This window comes from Mizuhopecten yessoensis, unplaced genomic scaffold, assembly GCF_002113885.1.
Source record: "Mizuhopecten yessoensis strain PY_sf001 unplaced genomic scaffold, ASM211388v2 scaffold10323, whole genome shotgun sequence".
NCBI lineage: Eukaryota > Metazoa > Mollusca > Bivalvia > Pectinida > Pectinidae > Mizuhopecten > Mizuhopecten yessoensis.
In genome coordinates, this window is record NW_018408489.1 from 158,108 (window position 1) to 176,810 (window position 18,703).

Genomic DNA, 18,703 nt, shown 5'->3' on the forward strand with positions numbered 1-18,703 from the left:
CCTAACCATGTTATTTATCAAAAGATTGGACTCTAGACCTTGTAGAACTTTAGAAGAAGTTTTTTGAAGTTATTATCTTGAAATAGCACATATGAAAACTTGACCTGGTCAACTCAAAATGTTTTCTGCTAAAACCTGATACCCAACTATCTCAACATCCTAAATATGAAATATCAAGACTCTATACCTCGTGGAACTTATAAAGAAGATTTTTGAAGTTTGTTACCCGATGTAGTGCATTTGAACTTTGACCCCTACCGAAAACTGGAAGTTGACGTTTTTTGTTAAAACAGTATGAAAGAAAAAGTTTGCTCTTGCTTATTTCTATATGATAACCAAAGATCAACCTCGTGCTTGATATCGTTAAAAAAATATATTGGTATAGGCTATTAACCAATCAGAGTTCGTGGCGGCCATCTTAGAATATTAGTTGCTCCAAAAAGTAACATAGGTTGGTAAGGGCGACCAGAGGAATACATGTACCAATTGCGGTTAATATTGCAATGGCAGCATTTGAGAAGAAGATCGTTGAAGTTTGTAAAAATATTGTCGGCTTTTCAAAAAAGATCAGAGGCAATAATGAACACGCCATAGGACGTTAGCGGTAAATGTTACGTCATCAAACATACACCAGTTCGTGTGCGAACAGTGACATAAATCGCCTGAGTAGGAGGAAAGCAAGGGCCTACAGCGTACAGCACTAAGACAGAGAATGATTGGAAAAGATATAGGAAATTGAAGGTCATCACCCAGCAGGAAACGAGGAAAGCACATGACATATACCTAGATGAAGTCATCAGCAACCAATACACGGACAGCCATAAGTAGTCCTGGTCGTATCTAAAAGGGAAAAGGACAGACAGCAGTGGAGTTGCCCCATTAAACCACCAAGACGGCTTCGAATTCCTACACAGTGACACCGGAACTAAGTTTGAGATCTTAAACAGCCAGTTCGAATCGGTTTACATAGAAGAGGACTTGAGAGTGAAATTCCGGACAAAGGAAGGAACCAGCGCCCGACATCACCACATATATGCGAGGAGTGCATAAGCTGCTGACTGGACTGACTGAAGCCGCATAAGGCCTCAGGCCCCGACTCCATACCAGCCAGGACCCTCAATGACTCCGCTCTTCATGTAGCCCATATATATTCTTACCAGGATTTTCCAGTGCTCCCTGAGCAGCGGGAAATACCTGAGGACTGACGGAAAGCTTCAATTGTACATATTTATATGACGGGAGACAGACACAACCTGCCAATAACGGCTCAGTGTCACTGACGTCGATTGCAAGTAAATTGCTCGAGCACATTATCTACAGCAACATCATGGATCACTACGACAATAATAATACCGTGGTCGACGAGCAACATTGTTTCAGATCACGTTGGTCCTGCGGGACTCAACTCATCCTTAATATTCAGGAGATGGCGAAGTAATTGACCGAGGGGGAGTAGATGGATGTACTCCTGCAGGCTTTTGACAAGATGCCGCGATAGCGACTCCTCCGGAAACTAGAATTCTACGGTGTGAGACGGAACATATAGATGTGAATTAGAGACTTCCTATCGCATCGGACCCAGCAAGTGACATTAGACGGCAAAACATCATCTACTGCGGCTGTACGTTCTGAAGTCCCACAGGGGACAGTTCTGGGACCTCTTTTATGGCTTACCTTTATAAATGACTTACCGGATAGCATCTCTACAGATACCGTGGCTAAATTGTTCGCAGACGACTGCCTATTATTCAGGAAAATTAGAAACACCCAAGATTCGTTAAACTTACACAAGATCTGGACAAACTGCAGAACAGGGAACAGCAATGGTAGATGGCTTTTCCATGAAATGTGTACTTTCATATATATCACAAACAGGAGGAAGAAACCGCTGTAGACCACGTACACCCTGCATGGCCACACCCTAGAGATCGTCAGCAGCAGCAAATACCTTGGCGTGAACATCGACCAACACCTAAGATGGGACTGGCATGTGAGTAACATCACTAGCAAAGCCAACAGGACCATTGGAGTACTGAGAAGGGATATGAGAGAATGAAAACAGATTATCAAGGCGGCTGCATACCATAGTAGTAAGACCATTAGTTGAGTATGCTTCAACAGTGTGGGACGGACCCTATTAGGAAAACATAACATAGAAAATTGAGAGAGTAAAAAGAAGAGCAACACGGTTCGTGACCGTACTCCTGGAAACGTGACCGGAATGACCAGAGAACTAGGACCGTTACTCCCCCAGGGGATGACCAGGAGAACTATTGCCCTCGAATTTCTGTATGTATCAATATCATCACCCTTGACCGTTTTCCGACTAAAAATACTTCCGAGGTTGACCGACTAGTGCAACAATCCGTGAATGGGTTCAGAATAGTAGTGGACGTACCTTTCTTAGTCCTTTAAACGAGGCATGAAATCATTATAGCGAGAAAGTAGAAACGTAGAACGTAGAAAGCGCTCTCGTCTTCACAAAGATGGCCGGATTTGATCCCTCGCACCTGCCCAACACATGATTTTTTCCCGAATACTCCGGTTTCCTCCCATATTAAAAACTAAACCCTCTGCGCGCTTCCGTCAGGCAGCAAAAAGAATGACGGAGATAAAATGGGAGAAGGTCTGTTTTGTAATTGTTAGAGAAACGTTCATACTATACATTTGACGATATATCGATGTAAATATATAAAGATATGAGTTTAAAAACAAAATGGAAAAAGAGAACTTTGTAATATTTTGATGTAACTCAGATGGTAGTTATATCATTACATAGTCTTAATTCCTGTTTAATCCTGAATCAACGTGTGGGTTCGATTCCTGTCCTTGATTCAGATACAAATACGGGCCTTTGACCTTCCGTTTTGCGAAGTAGACAGGGAAAGAATTACAAAAAAAACATATACGTTTACTATACGGACCCCGGTCTGGTTCCCAGTTCCGTTTATGTTAAACGGAACTAGGGGCTGGTTCCCAGTTCCGTTTAAGGAAAAACGTAACTGGAGTCTGACACTCAGTTCCGTACAAGACCAATTACCTTATAGAGGCTATGGTGGTCTTAATTTTCGTGTGAAAGGTTGTGGGTTCGATTCCTGTACTTGATTCAGATATAACTACGCGCCTTTGGCCTTTCGTTTTTCGAGGTAGACAGGGACAGAATTACAGAAAAGGTAAACGTTTACTATACGGAACTGGGGTCTGGTTCCCAGTTACGTTTTTCCTTAAACGGAACTAGGGTCTGGTTCCTAGTTCCGTTTATCTTAAATTGTATCATGTATTGTACATGCAAATAGTATTATCGCATGCTCGACTACAAAAAACAATCACTAAGTTTATATTCAATTTAATGATACTTTTACTTTATTGTCCCTAATACAACATACAACTGGCTAATATTTAAAGTCAGGCAACATGGGGTTTCTAAGGGTACTCTGGTTTCCTTCTCCAACCTGTAATTGAAGACCAATTTGTGACTGACGCATTTAAATCCATTTCCAACGAGGACATACATTACTTATGTCGTTTGGTAAGTTGACCTTTTAATACCTAATTGACAACTCAGAATGTTCCCGGCTGGCTGAAGGGTCTACGGTAAGGAGGGTCACGGCATATGTTTTCTAATCCGTGAAATATGTGGGCATTTATAATTGAAAGTGGCCGAGGTTTGACAAAGCGGTATACTGGTAGGGCAATTATAGTCAGCTTCTATGTGAGGACCTGTTGCTCACTGTCCAAGCCTGGAACAATACATTTCTTCTGGCATGACCATAGCTTTGATTATCATTTATGAAAACCATACATTGCGCAACTTTAATAAAAGGATTAAAGATGAAATACACAAAACATAATCAACAGCAGTGTTCTATTTGTACAGTTCTGCACGGCTAGACTATGTTTCGAACAATGAACCTCAAATTGTTATACAATTGCTTGAAACAACTGAATTACCTGGTAAACGATAGTATATTGTCCTAATTACGCTCCGTATATATCCAAACGAAGATAAGTTGATGCTTATTATATACGAACAACCACAGCGTGTTTTACCTGCAGTGGGCTTGTATCCTTAAGACAGTCCGGTCATACTTATGTTCGTAGATCGTGCGGCATGTGGTATTTCAATTTCGCCAAGTTATGAGGCCGTTTACGACATTTGAAGATATGAATATTTGTTGTTGCAGATTTGAATTCTAGTGTTGGTGTTACATGTGTTAGGCCGTGAAACACAATATTATTCATCGTAGCTTTTATATCTTAGTCAAAACTTTTAAAATTTATTCATGACAGGTTTTAGAAAGAAAGTTGATTGGTTAAAAACAATGTATTTAAAATAAATCTGATAAATTTATCTCTTAATAACATTTTTGCAAGTCTTAATTTATTTTTTGTTTTGTCAGAAATGAAGGGTATTTTATACGTTTCTCGTAAAATAATTTTCAAAAACATTTTTCGGTTCTTAATCAGTTTGAAAGGGTGCAAGACTGTCAAAACGACGTAGAAGAGCCCGATAAAATGTCCTCAGAATGCCGCACGATTTTGCTATTTGCGAAATTTCAACCCCAGGTACGTACACATCATAACAGACTACAATTGAAAATGCATATAGATTCACAAATGAACTGATTATTACATTTTGCCGAATAAAATTATATGCGACCTTGTTAATTTACACTAAGTAGAATAATTACAGTTTTTCTTTTTGATTGATACCGCTCGATATTACGTCTTACTGACTGTATATATCATTATATTTATAATTTGGTGTATTCTAATATTCTTACTGTCTTACTGACTGTATATACCATTATATTTAAAATTCAGTATGTGCTAATATTCAAAATGTAGCATACCTTTCGAAAAGATTGCTAAGCAATTTAATGTCTAAATGACACATCAATGCTGTATAAATGGTAAATTTACTTCCTATTTTATTCATTTAAAATGAAGACACGTAACAATTTGTTATTTTTACAAGAGTGTCCTTGTTAAACTCAGATGGTAATGAATTATCTTTACTGTATTTGTTTATTCTGAAGGAACCGGACAAACTTAAAAGAGAAAAGAGAAGGGTATTGAGATCATTGCACTATTTTTTTTTGTAATTATAGATCCCTGTTCTACTGAAGCAAAAACATTAGAGAGTCCCATTGTTGTTGTTATTTTCATATACACAGTTACCTCGCCTTAATTTCGTTTGGATTCATTTTTAGGGCGACTTGGCAGGGGAACTTCTAGTGATGCAGTTCTTTAGTTCGGTAAGTGCAACAGTTTACAGATCGTGGAAGCAGGACTCGAATCCTGGTCCGACTTCACTACATTTAAATCAAAACATTGTTGTAGATTTCTTTTGTTTTGTTTTTCAGAGTGAATCAATAAGAAATGATCTTATTAAACTATATGGCGGGTCACGAAGCTTACCGATGCATTATTGCAGCTTTGGAAGTGAAACATGTATCCTAAAAAGACTTTGCTTACGGTGATAACTTAACTTCAGTCTACGATATACCACCTTTCAGAATACAAGAGTAGTGATAGAAACAATTCCGTATAAACTGTTAAGAGAACAGCGACAAGATATAATGACATGGTTTTAAATGACATGCTCGGCTCCTAAATTGCGATACTGTTCATGTAACTAGCCTTATTTATACAATTTACGTTGTTCATAAAAGTGCATCGTCAACAATTTCACCAAGTTTAGAATTTAAAAAAAAGTCAATATCAAACAATTGTTAAGTTTTCTTGAATCAGCTGTAAAATTTAAACATAAACCAAACACACTTTCTTTAATGTGGAATGACAAAGTTCTGCTGAAACTCTGTATCAGATAGTCACTGCTGTTCTTTACGACTATGCCAGCCATACAACATGGCTATCCAGACGGCATTCACCAACAGTGCCTGAGATGCAGGAGCTGCGTCGACAGTAGACCCTTTTGTACAAATGTCTAACATTTCCAGAAGTGCCTTGGCCTCATTGCATTTCAAGATGTCATCGTTAATTTCAATATCTTTTCGAGGTCTTTCAAGAAGGATGTCTTTGAGCTGTAAAAATATAAATTATTCATATATATTAATAGAAAATCAAAATCGACATATTTGGATTATTCGGTTTCGAAAAGTGAAGGTTACAAGTAAAGAAATCTATATCACAATCGAAGACTTAATCCCTGTCGTAAAGAAATGACTCATTTTACCAATTTCCGAGATCAGCAGTAAAACTGTCCTTCATTTTATTTGTCACTTCACATACCGCCAACAGATATCGTATTAAAAACATCATTGTAAAGCACATTTTCTCAGCACCATCCGAATACGTTTTGGTCGCTTTCCAGACCCCGTAGGCAGTCAGGACTTACAAATCCCAGCATCCGAAGGAGAATGGTCAAACATTGAAGTCGTTATGTAAAAATGATGTTAATTCTGATATTGGACCTACACATGTAAACATTAGCATCCCTACAGAAAAGGACATGGTTTAATAATCACGGACTAAAATGATCTAGTTCCGTGTTACATGTTACAAAATGAAAACAAAAGGTTCGTTTGCGGACTCTGTTACGGTGAATTTTGTTTGTTTAATATTTGCAACGTTTTATTTTTCTGAATAATGTAAGTAAGTCCTCTTCTTTTTTGATTTTTAATTTATTTCCTGCGGTGTCATTTCCTGTTGACAGGTTTAATTAATGATTTTCATTACTTGGACACGTTACATTTAAATGGCAGACCAATGAGGATGGAGAAATGTATTGTACGCGGTAGAAGGGAGGATTTTCACTCACACCATATGGTATTACTAAAATTGTATAAAATTAGTTGCTTATACTATGTAGGTAGATCAAAGGAAAAGTGACACGTCTATGCGACAATTTAAGATATAAAACGTCCTTGATTAGTGGGTAAATATATATGTCTCGATTAGTGGGGTGAATATATCACCCTCGATTAGTGGGTTAATATATCACCCTCGATAAGTGGGTAAATATATCACCCTCGATTAGAGGATGACTATATCACCCTCTATGAACGGGTTTTATAAAGTCCACTCCGACAGCGGAGAGTGTTATTGCGGCCACATTTTGCTTGTTCAACCGATGATAATTACCAGAGGGAATAAGTTGACAGTGGTCTGGTTGAAAAGTTGACGGACTGACGTAGGGACCTCGGCCAGCACAGCGGCTAGGTAGTAACAGCTTGTGAAGGAATTGCCTTCTTGAAACCTCTCTTTTAGGACAAGTTTGCCCGGTTCCTTTAGAATAAACCAATACAGTAAAGATAATTCATTATCATCTGAGTTTAACAAGGACACTCTTGTAAAAATAACAAATTGTTACGTGTCTTCATTTCAAATGAAAAAATAGGAAGTAAATTTACCATTTATACAGCATTGATGTGTCATTTAGACATCAAATTGCTTAGCAATCTTTTCGACATAAAACGGTATGTTACATTTTTGTATGTTACATTTTTTAGCACATACTGAATTTTAAAAATAATGATGTATACATACAGTAAGACGTAATATCGAGCGTAAGTGTAAGTTAAGAAGGTCGCATATAATTGTATTCGGCAAAATGTAATAATCAGTTCATTTGTGAATCTATATAAATTTTCAATTGTGTTATGTTATTATGTGTACGTACCTTGGGTTGAAATTTCGCAAATAACAAAATCGTGCGGCATTCTGAGGACATTTTATCGGGCTCTTCTACATCGTCCGGACAGTCTTGCACCCTTTCAAACTGATTAAGAACCCAAAAAAAGGTTTTGAAAATTATTTTACGAGAAACGTGTAAAATATCCTACATTTCTGACAAAACACAAAATAAATTAAGACTTGCAAAATAGCTATGGTGTTAAGAGATGATTTTATCAGATTTATTTGAAAACATTGTTTTTAACCAATGAACCTTCTTTCTAAAACCTGTTATCAATACATTTGAAAAGTTTTGACTAAGATATAGAAGCTAAGATGAATAATATTGTGTTCCACGGCCTAAAACATGTAACACCGACACTAATATTCAAATCTGCAACAACAAATATTCATATCTCCAAACCGTCGTAAACGGCCTCATAACTTGGCGAAATTGAAATACCGCATGCCTCACGATCTACGAATATAAGTATGACCGGACTGTCTTAAGGATACAAGCCCACTGCACGTAAAACACGCTGTGGTTTTTTCGTATATAATAAGCATCAACTTATCTTCGTTTGGATATATACGGAGCGTAATTAGGACAATATACTATCGTTTATCTGGTAGTTCAGTTGTTTCAAGAAACAGTATACCAAATTGTGGTTCAGTGTTCGAAACATAGTCTAGCCGCGCAGAACTGTACACATGTATAGAACACTGTTGTTGATTATGTTTTGTTTATTTCATCTTTAATCCTTTCATTAAAGTTGCGCAATGTATTTTTTTTTATAAATGATAATCAAAGCTATGGTCATGCCAGAAAAAATGTATTGTTACAGGCTTGGACAGTGAGCAACAGGTCCTCACACAGAAGCTGACTATAATTGCCCTACCAGTATACCGCTTTGTCAAACCTCGGTCACTTTCAATTGTAAATGCCCACATACTTCACGGATTAGAAAACTTATGTCCAGACCCTCCTTACATAGACCCTTCAGCAAGACGGGAACATTCTGAGTTGTCCATTAGGTATGAGAAGGTCAACTTACCAAACGACATAAGTAATGTATGTCCTCGTTGGAAATGGATTTAAATGCATCAGCCACAGATTGGTCTTCAATTACAGGCTGGAGATGTTTTTCTATATCATTGAAGCTTTCTTTGAGCGTGGGATCAGGGATCGCTACAATAGTAATAATTGCTTCAGTTATTATGAAAAATGTTATTTATAAACATAAATATAGATATATTGATATGACATAATGAAAAGATATATATCTAAAGATATATATCAGTCATTATAGTTTAAGTTTATACTTTAACTAAACCATAGTGTACATATATATACCATACAAATATACTAAACGGAAACAGAAAACTGCTGAAAGTGATATTACCAACGCCAGTATTACATACTGCAAGACATTTAACATACACACGTACCACCGGAAATACTAAGAACTGCCGGAAACGATATTTACCAAAATTACATGCTGCCAGAAAACGTAACCTACTATCTTAGATACTGTAAGCTTCCGGGAATTATAAAACCAATAGTTTGGTATTCTGCTTAGAATCATCTTCTATTTACAAAAATCGTATAGTTGAGTTTATCGACTATCTGTGCCTTCCGGCCTCGTTCTGGTTAGAATAAAAAATATGGCTGACTAGCATGGTAGTTTATCACACACAAACAACCATACATGACAAATATAACATTCTGCGAGAAATATTACATACTACCGAAAATATTGCAAGCTTCAGGAAATAATACCTATTAACGCAAATATAACATATTGCCTGAAATATAACATATTTTGGCTAAGCTGAATACTATGGAAATGCAGCCTATTATCGAAAATACCGCATCACAAAGGAACATTATCTTCGAAAAGTACTGCTTATATTCGCGATATTATAATTACCGGACAAAGTAAACGCCGAAAAACCATGCTAAAATAGTACATACTGCTAGAGAAGTTTCCGCTTGCTGAGTCAGCTACAACCTTGTTCTCTATGAACCCTTTAGAGTCTTCCTTTGCTTCAATGCATCCAGTCGGGTCTACCTCAAGCGGTAACACCTTGTAGAGAACGGGTCCATTTATGAATCCCTCAGTCCTTTCACATGTCTTGCTTACAATATTACCCTTTGGAGTAACAGAGTCCTGAAAATAGCATCAGTGATTCAGATAAAATTTTACCATGAGGTTTGAGATTAGCGGTGGAGTATCGTGATTGCAATTGATGTGGAACACACCCTTTCGCACAAGGCGTTTAAGAAAAAATATTGCTGCTTGTGTCATGCAAGTTATTTTATTGACAGTGAAAACCAGACATGCTGCGTAAAACAACACGCAAGGGTCCATAACAGCAATTTGCTAGCTGTTCTTGCAAAGGCAAATTCATACGTTATAAAGTGACAGTGAATCATATCAGTGTTTCCCATACCAATCAACATTGCTACAAGTTAGCTGTGTTAACTTCACTTCCAAATCTGACCGATTTGGAACTCGACAACTGAATTCAGCAGTTCCAAGCGCTCCAGTATTTTGCTCAGAGAACTATGTGACCCTTTGCCACCTGATTTACATCTATTATAAGCGAATATCTAGTTTATTGTGAACGTATAATATGGCTTTCCTTCCTTTTCCATTCTATATTTTTTCTTGACCCGGATCATGTTTTCCTTATATCGGAAAAAGGTACTCTCATCACCACGTAGTAAGATAACTAGAGCTTAACTAGAACACTGACAGTTCAGCTAGGGGCCTGCCATGTGACTGACCGACTCCCGCCGTCTGTTTTAAGTAACAGCAACATTGACCTCAAATTTTTTACCCAATATTACAAAATCTACAGTATATCGCGATGTCAAATTAAAAACAAATATACTTTTTAGTTTGGGAATTAGGACTGAGCTACCCACATTATATATTTTAGAAACAGTGACCTTGACCTTAAAAAAATTAAACCCCTATCGAACAGCTAGATTTCACAGTGTATCACCATGTCAAATTTCAGAAAGTTTCTTTGATATGAAGCCACACGTCAAATTTGGTTAACTTCCGAACACAAATACGAAAGTGATTGTGCGGAAAGTCATAAAAACGCAATGTTTTGGCATTCAAAGTCCAAATACTCTTGCAAATATTGCCGGATTTTACTTGTTATATGGGACCACACACACAACTTGAACATCTAACTACGTAAGTAACTGTGCGAAAATCAAAAATGGACAGACGGAAGGACGGACGGATAAGATGATTACTATGGGGAACCTAAATATTGATGTAGGGCCCTAATTAAGATACAAAACAAAAACCAAAGAAAACCTTAATTGCGTTGTTCTTCCCGCCTACAACATACTATTATATTTTAACAATGAATGGAGGGTTACTTGTTAAAGTTATCCGATATACGTAAGAATAATGACAGCAGGAAAAGGTCAATTAATGACAGAAAACACTTTTAACAACCTATTAATCATACCAATACATCCGAGGTCCCTACAGATGAATCTAACTTTACGTTTCCACCAATCTGTCGCTTTCTTTCTTCAAAAGCCTTTGTGTCAGGTTGATCCTCAGGAGTGGAGGCTTCAACGATTCCACTGATGATGCAGGGGATATACGTGTTTCTTTTCTTTTCTTTGATATAAGATGATGTCATGTCAAGTTTCCTTAGGAACAAAAACAAATCGGACATTTATAGCAAAGAGTATTTGTGAAAAGATTTTAGGACCTTTAAATATGTAGTCTTGTGGGATTATTTAACAATTCCTCGCAAAATTCTCTAAATATCTCAATTTTCTTCAGAATATCAAGTTAATAATTAAAAATATAATGTCAAGAAAACATACTGACTTTTGTGACAATTCGAGAGAGCAAAACCGTATCTGAAATATAGGCCAAACGAGTTGGCGGGGAGAAATGCCTGAATTGTTCGGAACATTACCACTAAATTTAGTTTCTAAATAATAAACTAAAAGGTTTAAGATGTTTGATATAGCATTAAGGCGATGATTTGACTTAACAATTTCATGGCGGATGATAATACGTTAACATCATTGTAAATCACGAGGGAGCAACAATCTAAATGATTCAGTTAATGCTACCAATACTTATTACCGTGATTTTAGATTGTGTTCTAGATCTCTTCTATTGATTCTGGTGATGGTTAAATCTATAGCTGGTATCATTCCCTTATCACTGTGTTGATCGTTCAATCCACACATGTTCATAAGTTCAAGAGTCCATGTGTGTTTGTACTCGTAGGTTTTCGCAGGTAATGACATGCTAGAATGATCAGTATTAAATGTGAACTTAACACCATCTTGAAGATATTCTTCCAACTGAAAAGAGACAATTTAAAAAAACGTTTAAAATGTTTAAATAAACGGAAAATGACCAAAAAACTACAGGAATAAAGTTCGGAATCTATATGTTATGCTCGCACACCAGATTTGCCGTCCACATACGTATAATACAGGATGTTTGTAGGTAATATTATTATTTATGCGAGAAGTTTTTTGGTACACATACACAATGTACACAAGATTAAATGAAACAAGAGTACCGCGGGGCGGACCAATATACGCCCGTCGAATGCCATATAGTGTTATATACTTCATTCAAAGAGTGGTTAGCTGACATGCTATAAAAATGTAGGAGAAAATCAGATACTGAAATGAACAAAGGGCAATAACTTTTGCAAAAATCGTCGCATCAAAATTCTTTTCAAGGAAACACAAAAACATATCATGATTATAATGTATACCAAGTTTCAAAGAAATCAAAATGTAGGAGGATTTTGCCGGACAAAATCAAATACAAATACTGAAATGAACAAAGGGCAATGACTTTTGGAAAAATTGTCGGGAGACACAACTTCATATCATGATTATAATGTATACCAATTTCAATAAGATCGGTCGAAAAATGTAGGAGGAGATTTCCGGACAAACAAAAGTTTACGCCGGACGGACGGACAACGCCATACCAATACCATAATACTCCCGTCAAATTTGACGGCGTATAAAAAGCGAGAAGCTGAGGGTCATTTAGAAACTGAATACTAGATAATATATATCCGAGTTAGAAATCTCCTTTCATACATGTAGCTCACCGTTTCAGATGCTGCCTTATAACTATATTTCGCAAATGTTGGGATCATTCTCATTACAAAATATCGTTGACGTTTCCATGCGAAATTTCCAAGTTTGACACCTTCCAATGATTGATCTGTTATCCATTCATCACGTGATTCCGGCCTTTCCTCAAGAATCCTTTTTCCTAACTCAATGCGGCTGATCATCTGTACATTAAAAATAAAGCTGTATGTGACTCGTGAGAAATTGAAGTAATGTTTTAATGGGGCGCGATAAAGGAATTTATAAAATGTATGAAATGTACGAAATCAAAACAAAAGATATCATGGATTCCTGCGAATAAGTGAATGACATGGTCAGTCTTAAGATTAATAGATGTCTCATCCACAAGGTGACGCACACTGTACATGTGCCTTCGATTTGTTTCATGATATGGTGAGCGTAACCCCTGCAGTATCGCGGAAGCCAGTTGAATTAATTAAGTATGTAATTTGGGTTGCAGAATAAGGAAACAATAGTGAAAATAATAGTAAAATGTAATTCGTGTTCAACCATTAAATTGTGTATCTATTGATGAGTAAAGTGCAACTTCCAAAATATTAATGCATAAAACAGTTCACGAACAGAACGAAAATTGAAATGTTGTATATGGACGAACCTGAATTCAAGGTTCAGCAAGTCAGACAATATGTAATATACATGTAACATAATATTATGTGTAGTCGAGAATTTACCTGCCAGTTAATTGTGGAGCATGGGTTTCTGTAAGTAAGTGTGAGAGCATGTATTTCTGTGTTAGTGCGCTTGAGTTAGTGTTTTGTTACGTACAATATGCGTCTTTGTTCGTGTGAGAGATGTGTGTTCGTGAGACCGATTGTACACACCGGCAATTGCAGTACAATGAACCGGAACAGTGACAACCCCTATCCTCAAAACGCACCGTTTGTACAAATTATATGTTCCCCCTTTAATTAGTATTATTTACAAGTCCTCAGTAGATGCCATCAATCATTACTATCTGTGTAACATAGTTCAGGAGAGTACCAATCTAATTGGACGTAACTATAACGTAGTGTAATGAGAGATCTGATTTTAATTAGATTGAGAGTACGTAATTTACTTTTTATGCACATTCAAATGTACATCTTACCAAAAATATACAGTAGAAAATAACTTGAAATCTAATTTCACAGATGTGTAAATAACTATGCAGGAATTACCGTACGAGTTCAATTAACCGAAACATTGTCTTAATTAATTTTCCAAAAATTTCTACTCATCTGTTCAGGGCTCTGGAAAAACGTTTGAAACCACTGTCTGGTGGACAAGTACATGGCAAAAAGTACTCGTTCAAACAGAAAAAAGCACTCGTCCAGGAAAATAACAAATAAGCATCTAATCTAGACATAATCTTAAAAATAAAAAGGCAATACTTTGTTTGGCAACATGAGCAGCAGTGGCGTAACTCACTTGTATGCTCAAGCATACACTAAAATTTCAAGATTATTTTTGATCTTATATTTTTATTAATTCATTTTTGTTTATGATTTATATTCACCGTCCGTATCAATCATAAAACAAAAGTTAAGAATAAAAACAAATCATGAAACTTTTAGTCTTATTAAATAGGGTTGACTATACACATCGAATAATCTCGAAGATTTATGTAAATCAAAAACTACTTTGTGATGTACTAAATTTGAAATTAATCATATAAAAGGTCCGGTTATATTTGTTAATATCCAGACTGATAGATTTTTCTCAGAATACGAGATTGCTTCTAGGCCCTTGTGGTACACTTTATCCCCCCCCCCCCCCCCCCCCNCCCCCGCTATTGGAGGGGAAACTCATACCCTCCCCCTACTCCGACGCTCGGCCTCCTGTAAGCAAACACTCCTACAAATGATTTCCTTTGCCACTGAGCATTATTGAATACAATGTTCATTATTTTACCTGTTGTTTTCTTTAATCTATTTGCGTGCGTTCAGTTTGATGTCCGTGTGTCACTGGCTCTGTAACTGTCACGTTTGTAGGCTTTCAATGGTTATTCAAATCAGCCGGTTTCAGCTGTCTGCTCGTCATAATATAAGTTCTATTTTAAGAACGACGCATATTTCGGGGTGTCTCTGCACTCATCCAGACCAGAAACCGGATGCTCATTTCAGAGCTCATTTTATTTATTTCAGGGGTTTTCGGGACTTGTCATAACGCACCGTATCGGCATCTCATACACGCTGAGCGTGATAATTTTAACAGATGGGTCTATTTATAATTTAAACACAGCGTAGAGCAAACCACATAAGTGGATTTAAACTTTGATGTTTAGGAAAAGTACTCGTCCGCCGGACGAGTTGTTAGTCTTAACCACTTGCCAAATCTGATTTCCACTCGCCATGGACAAGCGATCGTGTGGTTTTCCGGAGCCCTGGGTCACTTTTCCTCATTTGATGAATTTGACTCACCGTAACAGAATAACAGACAGGGATGTCATGTATGGTTGGATGGTAATTATCCTTTTGTGTAGTACATTAAACATAAACTTTAAATCTTACCACACAATATTGCATGAGCAAGTATCGTTTGTAGAGTCTCGTGCTGGCCAAGTACAAATAATTACATAAATGCATCTTCACACAAATACGTACCCTTCCTGTTCACCCCGTGTCGCCACAAATGATGATATACCTCTCTACACTTTTCAGAAAACCAAGACGTGTTCCAATTCTGCGAATTAAAAATGTAGGTCAAATCATATCATGGCCCACGCTGCTTTTGAGTTTAAAGTGTCATTAATATTGTGTCAGTACTATTTAATCCCAACGACATACCCGATCAGGATGTATGCGTCAGATGACAAATACATGTGTAGGTACATGTGTAAATATGTTAAAGAGACTTGTACAGATATTGTTTACACGTAAGAACAAATTGTAAGTGGTGACAAATGGATGTCTAAAATTAAACTCCTTCACCGACACACACCGATACTTTAAACTATAAACACTGAAGAACTACGTACCCGACTGATTATCACATATGTATTAATCACTTATATTCTCAACGTCCGCCTACATGAGACATACGTACCTCCCCTAAATCGAAGTAAACATTCCGTTTGAGTTGCCATTATGGACACTATTTTTAGAATTCTGCGAAACAAAATTCATATACCTGGTCTTTATCATACGTCAGCCGACACAGCGGGTCCCATTGTGTTTAACTAAGCGTAAAATATCTTTTACGTGACTCATACATGTTACAAACACAACTGAACATGTGTCGGAGTGTTTAATTTTCTAGATTCTGTAAACATACTCGAATACCCTCCAAAACATACAGTATCCTCTTACCCTTTATTACTCCAAGGTTATTGCATTTAAAAAGCATGGTTAGCTTTTCAAAAACCTTCCGATACATATCACAGTGTCAACGTTCCAAGATTTATCAAACAAAATCTTAAAGGAAAAATGGCAATGTGTACTAAAATATACTAAGTAGCAGTCTGTAAGGATTTGACAATTTTGTGCGTGAGTTGTTAATCATCACGAAAAGCGATGACAGGTTTTTAAAGCCTATGTGACTATGGTGACGTACAAATGCATGATATTTCGTCTTTTCGCCTTGTCACCCGCGGAAAGACGCCAAACGACAAAACACAATACAGAAAAGAAAAAAAAGAAAAAAAAGCCAAGACTGTATAATGAATAGACAAAACCCCGCCAAATCGAAATAAAGAAAAAAATCGTCTTTTCGTTAATTCGTTTTGTGGCTTTTCAAGGGCGAAAAGGCGAAAACAATTCATGTCATATACATACATGTGTAAGAGAAGTGAGGTGGATATGGTCACGTGCAAGACAAAGGTAGAAATAAGAGATAGATATGTTGTATTGACGAACCTAAAGTCAAGGATCAGCCAGTGAGACTTAAGGAAACCAGACAATATGTAATATACATTTAACATAATATTTTATGTTGTCGGGAATTTATCAGCAATTTCATTGTTAAGCGTGTGCCTTTGTAAATATATCTGTCTGTTAGGGTGTTTATGTAAGTTTGTTGTTTCGTAAAATGTGCGTCTTGTACGTGTGACAGACATATGCTCGTGTGCGAGACATGTATTCGTGTGACTTAGACCGGGCATACACACCGGCTATATATCGCGATACAATGAACCGGAGCAGTGACAACCCCTATTCTAAAAACGCACCATTTGTGAGAATGATATAAAGCCCCTTTAATTAGAATTACTCACAAGTCTTCAGTAGATGCCACCAATCATTACTAACTGTGTCACATAGTTCAGGAGACATTACTAACCGTGTCACATAGTTCAGGAGAGTGCATAAGATACTTTATCATATAACTCCCCTATTATACAGTGGATGCACCCATTCCATAGTTTGCATATTAACTCATATTATATGACCTGGAGCGATTTTGATTGATTGAAAGCATCACACGTTCTGACGATAGTAAATTACTCCGCACTACGTCGTCTCGTACTGAACATGGCGGACGCAAAATTTCAAGATGGTTCCATGGAAATGTGCATTCTGTGTTTGGAGGAAACATTTACCGTGGATGTTTCAGCATTAACATTTATCAACAATCTCTGACATCACTTCCCAAACCAGTGAAACGACGTAAGATTATCGAATCGGACAGTGATAGTCAGTCTCAGTGAAGCTGTTGATACCTTGAAATTTCTGTGTAAATATGAATATTCATCCATGTTGTTTGAGTTGGTTTTTTCGAACGTTATTTGTTACAGTTCTTATATTTCTGAACTACATTAGTGCAAAAAACAGCTGATGAAATGACGGACGATGCAGTTGTTTGTTTTATCGAATGAATAACCATAATTTCAGTTATATGATATAAATGATCTTACACTTATTCCCATGTCATATGAGATTTATGAAACTCGCCACGAATTTATTTTATAAGTCTCGTATGACATGGAAACTCATGTATGATCCTATATTTATATGCACATTCAAATGAAAATTAAACAGCAGAAAGTTTGATGACGCATACAAATACCTTCAACTCCAAATTTTACAGATGTGTATATTACTATACAGGTTTGACCGTTGGAGTTCAATTGACCGAAACATAGACCATTGTTTTACTTAATTATTCAAATCTTTTACTTTTTGTTTTCTCACTTGATGAATTTCACTCACTGTAACACAATAACAGGTTTGAATTCCAGGTATGGTTGTATGAGGAATATATATATGGCGGCATCATCACTAGCTTGTTATGCTTTATGGCGATTTTAATTGGCCGCACCTATACAGAAAGGTATTTCATTTCGAATCTAAAAGTCAAAAGACAACAAAAAGGAAATAGAAATCATGTTTGGTAGTTAAAGAGTTACAATCTGAACCTGGGAAAACATGAAGGACAAAACTCCTGTTTTGTAGTATACTAAAACATGAATATTAAATCTAAACACACAATATCGCAAACATGAACTTTAAATCTAAACACACAATGTCGCTTTAACAAGTATCGTTTGTATGATATCGTGCTGGCCAAGTACAAATAGTTACATAAATGAATCTTCACACAAATACGTACCCTTCCTGTTCACCCCGTGTCGCCACAAATGATGATATACCTCTCTACGCTTTTCAGAAAACCCAGACGTGTACCGATTCAGCGAATTAGAAAAATAGGTCATATCTAATAATGGGCCACGCTCCTTTTGTGTTTGTCTATAGCAATATTGTGTCAATACTACTTGATTGTTAACGACACAGGATGTATGCGTCAGATAAGATATGGATAGGACTGATATTCCTGTCAGTAGATATGAACTAAATGCATGTTATAATATGTGAATACTAGAAAAGAAATCATGTTGTCTGCGTGTTACAATAAGTATACATATACATTTGTAGGTACATGTGTAGTCACTTGTTTGACCCTTGTGACCTTGAATGT

General features: G+C 36.7%; 1 protein-coding gene across 4 annotated transcripts; it reads right to left on the reverse strand.

Annotated features, from left to right (window-relative positions):
• Positions 1-3,340: 3,340 nt before the first annotated feature.
• On the reverse strand, positions 3,341-18,412 carry LOC110460114. Of its 4 annotated transcripts, none has more exons than XM_021512840.1 (10): positions 18,338-18,412; positions 15,397-15,475; positions 12,769-12,957; positions 11,772-11,995; positions 11,134-11,323; positions 9,614-9,809; positions 8,694-8,827; positions 7,646-7,744; positions 7,108-7,251; positions 3,341-6,047 (listed from the first exon to the last, which is right to left on the reverse strand). In XM_021512840.1, exons 3-10 carry the CDS (start codon positions 12,955-12,957, stop codon positions 5,835-5,837), a joined length of 1,389 nt encoding a protein of 462 aa, XP_021368515.1. In that variant the 5' UTR covers positions 15,397-15,475; positions 18,338-18,412; the 3' UTR covers positions 3,341-5,834. The 4 variants fall into 4 exon arrangements, with proteins under 4 accessions (XP_021368515.1, XP_021368516.1, XP_021368514.1 ...); XM_021512841.1 differs by lacking the exon at positions 18,338-18,412 and adding an exon at positions 15,771-15,959; XM_021512839.1 differs by lacking the exon at positions 18,338-18,412 and adding an exon at positions 15,839-15,958.
• Positions 18,413-18,703: the final 291 nt, after the last annotated feature.

Coding starts and splice junctions, on each gene's coding strand:
- LOC110460114 (XM_021512840.1), bottom strand. CDS start 12,957: ATGATCAGCCGCATTGAGTTAGGAAAAAGGATTCTTGAGGAAAGGCCG. Junction 7,252..7,645: donor TTGCGAAATTTCAACCCAAG/GTACGTACACAT, acceptor TTTATTCTAAAG/GAACCGGGCAAACTTGTCCT. Junction 6,048..7,107: donor CTGTCAACTTATTCCCTCTG/GTAATTATCATC, acceptor ATATTTTTACAG/CTCAAAGACATCCTTCTTGA.